We start from the raw sequence: 12124 nt of genomic DNA, 5'->3' as shown, positions 1-12124 counted from the left end.
GTAAAATCACATGTTCGAACATTATCCACCTTAAATTTAGAATACGGAAAATGCATAATATTAAAATGACACCCCGACTAAATAAGGTTTCTGGTATAATAGTACACTTTGAAGTAATGGAAAAGAAGTTACCCTCATTAAACCAGGTAATATTGTGAATATGCCTTTTAATTCAGTCTGAACTGTGAGCACGCTTGACTTATTACTTTCTGTAAAAAATATGAATGCTTCTTTTCATTATACTATATTAAAATGTATTGTTTGAACAATGTCACTTTATCTTAACTTCTCAACCAAACATGACTCAATAGTTGTATCAGTTTTATTTACCAATAAATAAAGGTGTTAAAAAATCCTGAGTTGACAAGACTGAGTCATTTTACACGGAGCATTTCACCAAGAATTATGCACTCTTGCTGATTTTCGTTTTTTACGAATCACCATTATTTCACAAGCACTCTCCCAAACACAGACTCACACCCACTGTTGTGTTGAGATAATCCGCATGTTCGACGTATTCTGGACAGTTGTAACTCTAATGGCATGACAATGCTCAAGTCTCTGACTTGAATATTCTGTTGAGACTAAAAACAGGCTCAGAAATTCACTCCTTTCATCTCCACCTCGTTCGCTGATTTGTTTTTGTGACATCGATAACAGTACAAAATTTTTAAAGATACGACAAGGCCGCCCAAAAAGCAACCAAGGCCCACAACCACTGGTATCCACACAGGCAAGGACGGGGGGCACTCCGGCAAAGGGGGGGGTGTTACAGAGCTGGTGGTGCTGCTGGAGGCAGGAGCATGAGTTGTGGTGGTAGTGGGGGAGATCTCTGGATGATTTTGACTATTGACTTTGGTGAAAATGTAGGGGTGGACCTATAGGAGACACCAGCAGAATTACAGATATGTGAAGGATATAAATAAAAGAGGAAATTTTACTTGAAACTGTATATTGTGACCTAAAAATGCCAAACACTTCACATGAATGATTAAATTGTTAATAATGAGCACAAATATCACAAGAATAGATAAAAACTGTAGTAAATCCTTTAGATTCCTGTGGTGTCTGATGGAATCATCAACACAAGACATCCCCACATACCTCTGTAGGACAGTGAATCTTGGAACGGTCATAAGTGAAGTTATTGAAGGCCTGCTTCCGGCCTACAGGCTCCAACTGCGAAGACAAAGAGAGCTTTTATAAAAACCCAAAACGCCGCAGCACTTTTTGTCTGCTGCCTGGTGTGATTCCGTCCTCACCATGTTATTCCAAAGAGCGATGGCCATCTCCGCATGAGCTCGCTCGCTGATGTGGAAACAATCCACCGAGAAGAAGCTTGTGTCGACTTCTCCCACCTGATGGATGGAGTTCAAGATTTAAATCCTGCTCACTTTTCATTGTTCCTGGTAAACATGCTGCCTGAAAATCTAGCTTACACCAATATTAGGTATAAATGAAGTCTGTAAAAAGGGTTGAAGGACAACAGCAAAGTCGTCTTTTCCATCGTAGCGATTTCCTGAAATAAGATGCTGGATCTCAACCTGGGGAAATAAAGAAGAGACATATGGAGCTCCATTTAAGATGTGATGTTTTTATGTCGTTGTTCTACCTGATACTCGTGATTAACTCTTTTTATCTCTTGAAGTTCTGGGGAGGTTTCATCTGCATTGACAACACAAGGACAGCTGGTCCTGCAAAGAACAAAATCAAATTTTACTTTCACACATCACTAGGAAGGAGTTGCAGCCCATTTTCATCATAAATTTCTAATTTGTAATTAATCCAGATTTTAGTTATTCAGCCCCCCCCCTCAAAAAAAAACAAAAACAATTTAAGAGGCCTTCTAAATCTCAGTCAGCTTCTTAGTATAGGGCGTCCCCTACAGACCATTTTATGATACTACAAGAAAAACGCCACATGGATGGAAAGCTAATGTGACTACTTCAAACTTCTAAGCTTCAAATTTTGTATTTGGAATATGCAAACATACAAAACAAACCTTTGCAGAAGGGAACAGCCAAGCGTGTTCCTCTTTACTGTTTTCAGTAAATGTATTTCCATGAGCTGCACGACATTAACCAACACTCGTGGCATCTAAAGACAAAAAAAAGGCTGAAATCTATTTGTGATGGAAGCAGATGACCATAAATTGCTTTATTTTCTTTCTTACCTCTGCAAACAACATGTCTAATGTGAGCATAAGACTCTGGCTGTAGTTTTTGGGTGACAGGTTATTCTGAAAATAATATGCAAAAATTGATTTCACTGCCATTCCACAAAAAGAAATATGAAGTTTTTGACGAAAATAGGACTCACTTGGTCTGTACAATATTCACAAAGGTCTTTGCCGCCGGTAAATATCGTCACAAGTTTCCAATCATTTTCAAAATTTATGTCCTGAGTAGCAGATGCCCATGACATAAGAATAAACAGCTAGGAAAACAAATTGAGGACTCAGTTTTCTTATTTGTTTGAAAGGTTTTACCTTGTTTTCCTTCATTGCCTTGATGAGGTCTTTGGCCTGTTGTAAGGTCTCACTGTAATGGTGCAAATACAGGTAGACGTGGTCAGAAAAAGGACAGCTTTTACTCAACCTGAGAGACTCTGAAAAACAAAATGCACATACGAAGCCTTGGCTCCAGCTACAGCCATGTTCAAGCCATTCTGTTTTGGAAACTTGTCTTTAGAAAAACCCTTTAAAGATGGGTTGAACTTCTTTAAGATGTCTGAGGAAAAAAGGGACATAGAACGATTTATTGATGAGCACGCGCAACCAATCAATGCAGCCGAAAACACCAACAGCACTCTCAACCATCCCCCACTGTCCTATTTCGCCATCGAGAAGAAAAACGATGGGGTTGTTGCAGAAAAATGATTTATTCATGAACATAAACTCACTTGGTAGTGTTGTGACGCTTTCCAGCATATTATCTCCCCCGATGCTGCGGGAGAAGGACATTAAACATCAGCACAGTCGTGAAATGTGACACGGTCTCGTAGCTCTGCTGTACTGTACCTCCATGACACCCCTTTATACTTTCTGTTGAGTTCAAACAGGTTTTTAGATTTGGCGGCAGTGCCTACCTGCAAACACAGAGTAAACGGGCTACATGCAGTATAATCCTGAGGACAGCGAGTAGATTGAGTCGGAGTACTGGACCATAAAGAGGATAATCATCACAGGCATAAACTGATCTATCTCTTAGGTTTTCTTGAGGGCTCATAGGTTAATGATCACATAAACATGATATTTAGTCACAACTAGAGCATAATGTGTAAAAAAAAATCCCATATTGTGTTTTAATACTAACTGTGACAGAGTCTCCCAGTGCTGCTACCACGGTGATGTCTGCAGGCCTCAGCTTGTGAACTGCAAATACAAGATAAAGAGAATGAATGCTGCACAATGCCAGATCCATGCTGCAGCCTCGGTTTACCGCCAACCCTGGTGTCTGGGTTCTGACCCACCTGAAGTCGGTACAGTCTGAGATGCAGCAAGGTTGACACAAGAGAAGTCACTTCCCCAGTTCTAAAGAAGAAAAGGGATATAAATCCAAATGTTTCCGTGTTCTGGGATAAGTGACATGACCATCGCGGATGGAGACTGGGTGCTTACTGGGTTCGGTTCAGGTGCAGGAGAAGGTTTCACGTACGTGTAGTCGCTGTTATTAAAAGTCCGAATAAATGGTGAAGCCTGAAAATGAATTACAGAAGGGACATGATACTGAACACAAGAGGTTCTATAACTCCAAATGATGGATGGATGGATGGATGGATGGATGGATGGATGGATGGATGGATGGATGGATGGATGGATGGATGGATGGATGGATGGATGGATGGATGGATGGATGGATGGATGGATGCCTACCTTGCTTGGACATTTCAGGCTAACGTTTGCAGTAAAATCCTGTGTGTACGTCTTATTTCCCAGAGGTTCCAGCTGATAAAAGATGTGGTGAAATCGTTTAAATTTATGTTACATAAACCTTGAAGTTCCTGATGAACTGGGATGATGACATCACAGCCTGTTCTTGCGTAAAACTCACCATGTTGTTCCAGAGGGAACGAGCCATCAGCGTTTGGGCCCTCTGGCTTAGATGGAAGCAATCAGCACTAAAGAAGGAGCGGTCAGGTCGGCCATCCTGAACAGGAAAACGGGAATGTTTGAACAATTGGGACAATTTGATTGATTCATTGAGTAACAATTGGTTCTTTTTCAGTTACCAAAGCACATCTTATAAAATCTTTTTTAAAAGCTGGTGTGGAGTCAAATGTGTGACCAGTGTTAAATCCCCAGAGGTGCACAAATGCCAAGTATGTTTGCTTTGTTGTTTTATATTTTAAATTATTAGCAAAGCTCTGAGCTGGCATATGTAAATATTGATTTCGGAGCCCAGTTCGAATCATTTCTCCCCCAAAAAACAGAGTTTAGTCACTGACTGGCAATCTGGGAAGAACGATTTCTCTGAAGAAAGGCTGGATGACGACAGTGAAGTCTTCACGAGTGTCGTAGCGGCTGGATTCCACGAGGTCGTGCAGCACGCGCTGAAGGAACAGAGGAGGAGTAAGTGTCTGAAGAATCAGCACGTGTAATTGAGACCATCGTGTTTCCAACCTGATATTGTCTGTTGAGCTTCTCGACTTTCTGAAGAGCTTCTGAGTTTGACTTTGGCAGAATAACACAAGGGCACAAAAAACTAGCAAAATCAAATGTTATTATTTGTAATAGCATCCTCCCCTCACATAATTGTTGATGGAAAAAGAGATTTCTCTCACTTTAACAGCCACGTTGGACATTTGAGGGAAGGGTCCATGTGTAATTCCCTGAGAGGAGTGACAGAGAGAGGCTCTACTAAGTTCACCAGAGCTCGAGGCACCTGGACAAAGACAGCAACATTGAACCAGAGCAGGAAGATGAACAATAAGAGATGACATGCTACATAATAAATGTGATTTTACCTCCTTATGTAAATAATCCAGGCTATCTCGGATATGGCGAACATAGTTCTCAGCAGAGAAGAGCAGCTGTAAAGAGACAGGACAAAAATGAGACACAGTCCTGGAACTCGAGGGGTAACATTTTTAATTGCTTCTCCACTCACGGTGTTTTGACAGTGGTCACAGATGTCGTTTCCACCAATAAAGATGGTGATCAGCTTCCAATCTGATTCAAAATTGATTCCCTAGAGAAGAAAACAGGTGAGTAATAAGCAATCATGTAAAGAGAGACCATTTTGCAAAAGTATGAGTAAAAAGGAGAAATCAAATTTGAATTTGCCAAATTTGGAAGAGCTGAAACTTGATCATCAGACAAAAATGTAAACTCACTGAGGTATTTTTCATCCTTGCAACCAAAGCTTTTATCTGTGGCGCTAAGTCCCTTAAAACACAAACACAACGTTCAGTCTTCACAGATTTCATCTGCGAAGTTGTATTTTAAAAGCCAAAACATTGAAACGAGATCTGCAAATCAGTGTTTTTCAGGGAGGCGCTTCCTCGGTTACTTTAGGGGGAGTCTGATGTATCTTACTTGGTCTTAGCTCCGGCCACAGCCTGGTTCAGGAAGGCCTGGGGGGTGTCCTGCTTTCCGATGCCAGACGAGTAACCCGTCACGTTGGGGTTAAAATGCTTTAAGATATCTGTCATTACAAAAATGAAAACGATTCACTAATTTTGGTTATTTGAACTGAGTTGAAGGGATGAAGAGAACTCACTGGGCAGCGTGGTGACGGAGGTGAGGTTCCCCTCTCCGCCGATACTTTAACACACAAATGAGAGAAAAGATGGACGTGGAAATGATTTGTGTTTAATGATTTTTAACACCGGTTGTTGGCCTACCTCCATGATAAACCTCTGTACTGAGTCAGGACATCCAGGATGTTGTGGGGACTCGCTGCTATACCGTTTCCTGCCTGAGGATGGAAGCAGGTTGTGTAACGGAATGATTCCCAGCACAAATCCAAATATGTTCAGTTCTGCTACTGGATACGGGATGACGAAATATTTCCCTTTCTGATCTGAAGTTACTGATGATAGTTGGACATTATATCGGGGTTATAAAACAACGAGTTTGATGATATTTTTTTTCTAGAGGATTTTAACTTGTACTTTTCATTTTGCAGTTTAAAGAATTAAACAAGGTAGCGTAATCTCATTTGTTTAACGCACCAGAGCATAAGAACATTTAAAATGTTATATCAACACTCACTGTTAGAGAGTCGCCCACTGCAGCCACCACTTTAATATCTCCAGGTCTTAGTTTGTGGACTGAGAAATTACAAATATTGGTTAATTATTGCAGCTCATTAACATGCTAATAAAATAAGTAACCTAGTTGTATTGAGAGTGAAACAAACTCATTACATAGCACGAGAAAAGGCTGTGTAAGAGCTCTGGAAGACTAAAAATAGCCATAACCACAGATTTTTAACAAAATATATCCATATGACTAAAAATGTCACATCTTTGTATTGACCTACCTGAGGTGGGGATGGAGGGGGAGGAGCTGAGGTCCTCACAGGGCACCTCTGTGCCTGTATGCTGAGCAGACACACAAGCCATTCAGAGTCAGGATGATTAAGTACATTCCAGTGAGGCTATTGATGCTACTCACTGGGTTCATGCGAGGAGGGGCCTCTCTGCTGGCATATGAAGGGGAGTTTCCCTCTGTCCTCAAATAGGGCCGGTCCTTGGGGAGGGAAATGTCATGAAATTCCTTTTTTAAAAACAACCATGCCTTAATGTGCCGCTTCCACTGTATTTGTGTGAGATTTCACGGCGATTCACCTCGGTTGGACATGGCAAGGAGACGATCTTTCCTCGGTCGTCCGTGGGGGGTTGACCGTTTTGGGGCTGTAGCTAATAGACAGGAACATTTTCCTTTAATAGGAGAGTGTGTGTGTCTGTGTATGTTTGCATTAAACATTCGGGTGGGGGGAGTGGAGACGTATATTGTGTTGAGCCTCACCAGGTGGGTCCACATTTGCACCAGCAGGTTGTCAGTCTGTTGCGATAACCATTGAGGCGTCGCACTCTAATGATTAAAACAGCGTGGTTAGATGCAGAAAGCAACTCCTCGTTTCATCCTGCATGGAGATCGTTTCTGTATCCATCACATATATTTATATTTCACACTTACCCTACTTAATTCTGCAGGTTCACATTGGACAAAGACAAAGCAGATGCTGCAGGTTTCAATATTATCAGACTGGAACTGCATCTTTTAAAATTTGATATATTCCTATTTTTCCTATTTTCAAACCTCTTCTGATATGAATCGGCCATTAGTTGCCTTTTAGATGGTGTTAATGTTAACTAATGTTCTAAAGGCTTTAAAGACCATCTGTCCTCCTACATTTTGGGTTCTCTTTACCAAAATGTGTGATCTTTTCTCACTGTTCTTCTATAAGTCCTTATTAGGGTTAGTAGTGGGCTTATACATTAAGCTTAAGACTTAGAGGTTAGTCACCCAAAACAACCACAGAAGAATAAAAAAACGAACTACACCTAACAAGAACAAAACATTGATGTACAAATAATGACACCAAATCCTTCAAAAACAACTTTTCAACTTACTGAGACAGACAACATGTCTGAAATCAAAGGTGTTTCCTGCAAAACTACTGTGAAGTCATCTCTGTTGCCATACCGACGTGTGGTTATTATTAGGTCCTCCAAGGACTCCTGCAGGAGAAAAGTGAGGGACAAGTTTAGACAACATCACGTGAGACATCATCACAAACAGTTTTTATAGCAAGATTGAACTAACCTGCAGAGCGTGAGTCAGTAGGGCCCTCTGAAGTCGGACTTCTCCTTCGCTGTTGGTCTCCGTGCACGCGCACATCCTGTCAGTGAAGCACCAAATTCATGGTTTCACAAACAGCTCCTACAAACCTAGTTCAGGTATTTCCTTTTTTCAGAATGATGCCTGTAATAACATCAAACTCACCTGCTCAGGAACCTGTCACGTTCTCCATCCCACACGGCAACACTGACGATGGCTCTCCTCAGCTGCGTCACGCACAGACAGTTCAAACACCAAAAGAGATTAATCTTCAGCAAAACATCAGAGCATCAGAGCGTCTATCACCAAAACTACCTGAGAGTGCAGGAACCTGAGTGTGTTGTCCACCTCCTGAACCACAGCTTTGACAACAGCCTCGACCTGGAATGCAACAGTAAGTGTGAAACTACGTCATTGCGGCTATTAGGTGCCACGGCTGCTCACAGATACTGTATTTTATCGTCAAAATAAATGTAGAGACAGTTTGAGCCAGGTTTGGCACCTGCAGACCCTGGATAACAATGAATAATCTGGTTTAAATGTATAGTATAGTATAGTAGGAATGACACCATTCCTACTATACTTGTTCAGATGTAGATCTCAATGCAGCGTAAAGTGTTCTGTGGACTGTGGTCGCCTCTCTACCAACGCAGTTTCCTGTTTTCAGTGAACTGTCCCGTAAACTGTAAATGGATGAGTTTTATTGTACCTGCTGCTGCTCACAGGCACAGAATTGATCCATCTGGATGAAGAGGAGGAGCAACTTCCAGTCTCTTCCCACAGCCACACTCTGTATAGTAAATAAAATGACTTTGAATTTTTTAATTCTCAATTTAAAAAGACAGAACACCTTCAGGACACTGCCGAGGTACCCTTGAGCAAGGTACCGAAACCAGAAATGCTCATATAGGGCCCTGCAATGGACTCATCCAGGGGTGGACCCTGCCTTCGTCCATTGTGTACCCTCCCCGAGACACGAAAGGGGATAAAGAAGACAAGAGGAAGAATAAATAAAGACCTACCTGGTTGTTTTGCAGGTGTGGGGATACCTCCTTCGCCTGCTCCAACAAAGTGCTACAAGAGCCAAACACCAAAGGAGAAAACGGCCATGAATCACGTGGAACCGACCAAAGTCACACGTTTCTGATGAGAGAGGAGGTGGAACGTGTACCTGTGCCTAACATACTGAGGGGCGTATGAACTGGATCCATCTGAGGGTGGACTGATGAGCGCAGGATTGAACAGCGTCATCAGCTCTGATGGACACAAGTTTGTACGGAGGATTAGCAACAGTTTTATAGCCTACCTACAGTATGTGCAACGCATACATGTGTGATAAAGGGAAATTCATATGCAGTATGCCTGTGATTTGATTGATGATTGTTGCATCACTGCTGATAAGAGCAGAACTTCAAACAAAGTGACAATTGCTAACTTAGATCAGGTTTAACAGAACAAAAGTTGCAGAAAAGTGTCATTAACGCGTGCATAAATACACATTTCTAAATAATGATACAACAGTGACACAATAATGATGATAAAATACAATAATGATACATGGGAATTTAAGCGGTGCTGCAGGTGTTCGGTTGAGACGGTACCTTTTTAAACCGATCAGAGTCTGCTGCAGATTATCACAGACTGTGTGCTATCAGCTCAGTAAAGGTATAAAGTGTAAAGACGTTAATATCAAGGTCCTTAGTGTATTCTTCTGTGCGTTTATCAGTCAAGAATAGTGAAAGTGTGCTCAAGACACAGAACCAGAGTCAACATTAGAAGAAATATCGACAGAAACCTCCTACCTCTGAGTCTTGATGTCACTGTGGATAACTCGGCGCTGCAAGGGCGATGAAGTGAATTTTTAAAAAATGATCCGGTTGAGTGTCTTTGCAGCATATTTTAGACACCATAGTGCAAATATGAGTGCGGTTGAACCCACCCGTGTCCATGAGTTCCGATGGTGGCAAACGCAGCCACGTCTGAGGGCCTAATGCTGTTGACTGTGAGGAGGAAAATCAAATATTCAGTTATAGAAACATTTTCAGCGTCGTCGGGTACATTGATAAATCACCAACTGTATGATGGTGAAGTTTTGCTGTTGATTATTGACCAGTTTGAACTGCTGTGACTGAAACGCAACATCTGGTATTTAAGGTTCTACATGGAATTCAGAGCAGCTGCATTATGCTACATTTGGCTCATTATGGCCTCCTTTGCTTTGTGGGGTCCAATGATGCTGCAAATTTAAATAGAGATTTATCTTATCCCAGAGTAAATAGAGTATATCATTATAAAAAACACATTTCTGCCATTGTTTAAGTCAGTAGCTCACTCCTTCTTACCATTGGATGGGGGAGAGGGAGAGGGGAAGATCTGAGTGCAAGGCAGCCCACTTACTGAAATCAGACAAGAGTGCACTTAGAGGACATTGAAAGTAATGGAATCCAAAGCCTTTTAAAGTATTATACAGTAGGACTTCAGAAGTAGAGATTTCCTATACTGGAAAAGAAAGTTTCAGTTAAATAAAATCAAAAAATAAAACCAATCAGTGGTCTTTTAAGAAATAAAAGCGAAGACGATCCCTTCTCTCAAGATAGGAGCACTAAAGTGAAAGCAGGGTTGAATAAAACCATAGAAACCTGGTGTCCATGAGAGTCCCAGAACTGTGATCAGAACCAGTTCTGAAAACATCTTCCCTCCGAATCTGCTGTGATTTTTTTCCTCTTTTCCTCAACCTTCCTTCCCCTCGTCTCTCCGCTGTTAGCTGTCAGTCTATGTCAATACGGCCGGGACATTATACACATCATAAATGTCCTGGGGGGAGGGACTGGCCTGCTCGATCAAAGGACAGTCAAGCTTTTATAATAGAATAGGGAACAATAAATAAGGGACGGTGGTTGTGTTGGTTATGTGATGATTTAATGCAACTGTGGTCTGTCCGTCATATAAATTAAATAGGAACAGGACCCCGTGCACATACCTAAGAGTGTGTTACTTCTGGATCATACCCCCAAAACAAACGAACAAAAGCACGTTCACAAAAAGAAGCCGAAGCATGCTCCAAATTGTCAAGTTGCTTCAAGTTAAATAAATAAATAAACCAATCAAATAGGTATAATGACATAAAACGGTGACATCCCGGTCACATCGGCATCGGTTTTTAGAAAATTCAGTGAGAGATTCAGGGGTCATTAATGAGTAAAAACTTCCCGACTTTCCCAAACAGCTGCTTATTGTCAGACAGATAGCTTCACATTTATACCTCAAAGGTCAAGAATGGCCCCACTGCCCTGCCCTCGCTGTTCAGGCTCTTTTCCTGCCGGTTTCATGGCGTGATAGGGCAGGTTCAAGGTGAGGAGGGGTTATTTTGGTACTTTTGAGAAGTCTATCTCAGCCTTATCTATTTATGACCAATAAGGAAAAATATTGTTTTTCCTATCCACCTCTTATATCTGTTACATATATGTGAAATAAATGGACCGGGGATTAATTTTGATTTATCAAGAGAAAATGTGTTCCACAAATCGTTGTTTCACATAAGAGTTGAAAGATTCTCAACGCTCTTATACTAAAGATGGGAGACAGTGGCTTTTTTAGAGTAGCGATGCGATGCCCCTTAGAGTTCATAAAACACTCTTTTGTGGGTTTTTTTTAACAGTGATGCTTTCAGTTGTAAAGATTAAATCACTCCTACCTCTTATCTGATTTGTGAAGTGACTAATTGTCAGAAGGTCAGAAAAGGATAGTTTTCAACAAAAACACAAAAAACACGAAATGAAATCATTGCAAAAACAAAATTCAGACTATCTGATGATCGACAACGGTTGATTAAGAGAATTGTTTTCATGAATAACATCCTGAATATTTCTGTTACACACATTCATTTTACAAGTAGTGCCAAAAAAGAGAAAATGTGCATTTTTCTCCTGTCTTACCACATGATCTGTTGCAGATACCGAACCAAATACATACAGAACACTACTGAGGTTTGATCCGTACATTTCTTTAAACTGCCTTGAGGCAGAGCTTTAATGTTGCAGAAATAAGAATGCTGATCACCATAATCCTGATATGAGTTCAAACTACATTTGCTGGCTGTTATCTCCCCTCAAGGACATCAACTCTGCATGAACCGCTGATGAAACATGGCCGTTATCATCCTCATCTATTCATATCTATTCATATCATATGAGCTCAAATAGATGGGCTGAACAGTTTGTCCTGCAGCCATCACAGTCTGTATGATCAACGACCAACTGATCGAGTTGTTTTGAACAGAAGTCGCAATAAATGAGGGGCCAGAATGGATCTTAGGGGAGGTAATGTTTAATTGAG

General features: G+C 41.1%; 1 protein-coding gene across 1 annotated transcript; it reads right to left on the bottom strand.

The window, feature by feature from the left end:
• Positions 1–150: 150 nt before the first annotated feature.
• LOC130516497 (phospholipase B1, membrane-associated-like) lies at positions 151–10549 on the bottom strand. The gene is made up of 42 exons (XM_057017597.1): positions 10429–10549; positions 10132–10185; positions 9729–9789; positions 9592–9626; positions 8961–9045; positions 8812–8863; positions 8499–8579; positions 8105–8170; positions 7955–8016; positions 7775–7850; positions 7582–7689; positions 6974–7039; positions 6793–6864; positions 6620–6694; positions 6486–6546; positions 6215–6273; positions 5845–5918; positions 5721–5764; positions 5537–5645; positions 5335–5386; positions 5109–5189; positions 4966–5031; positions 4783–4883; positions 4622–4703; positions 4447–4551; positions 4053–4148; positions 3875–3946; positions 3620–3697; positions 3472–3532; positions 3315–3373; positions 3020–3087; positions 2902–2945; positions 2630–2729; positions 2489–2540; positions 2320–2400; positions 2174–2239; positions 2003–2097; positions 1613–1694; positions 1440–1544; positions 1263–1358; positions 1105–1179; positions 151–878 (listed from the first exon to the last, which is right to left on the bottom strand). The coding sequence occupies exons 1-42, from the start codon at positions 10478–10480 to the stop codon at positions 597–599; spliced, it is 3291 nt and encodes a 1096-aa protein (XP_056873577.1). The 5' UTR covers positions 10481–10549; the 3' UTR covers positions 151–596.
• Between the last annotated feature and the right edge of the window lie 1575 nt (positions 10550–12124).

The sequence above is a fragment of the Takifugu flavidus genome, chromosome 19 (assembly GCF_003711565.1).
Source record: "Takifugu flavidus isolate HTHZ2018 chromosome 19, ASM371156v2, whole genome shotgun sequence".
NCBI lineage: Eukaryota > Metazoa > Chordata > Actinopteri > Tetraodontiformes > Tetraodontidae > Takifugu > Takifugu flavidus.
This window is presented reverse-complemented; position numbering and strand designations above follow the sequence as displayed.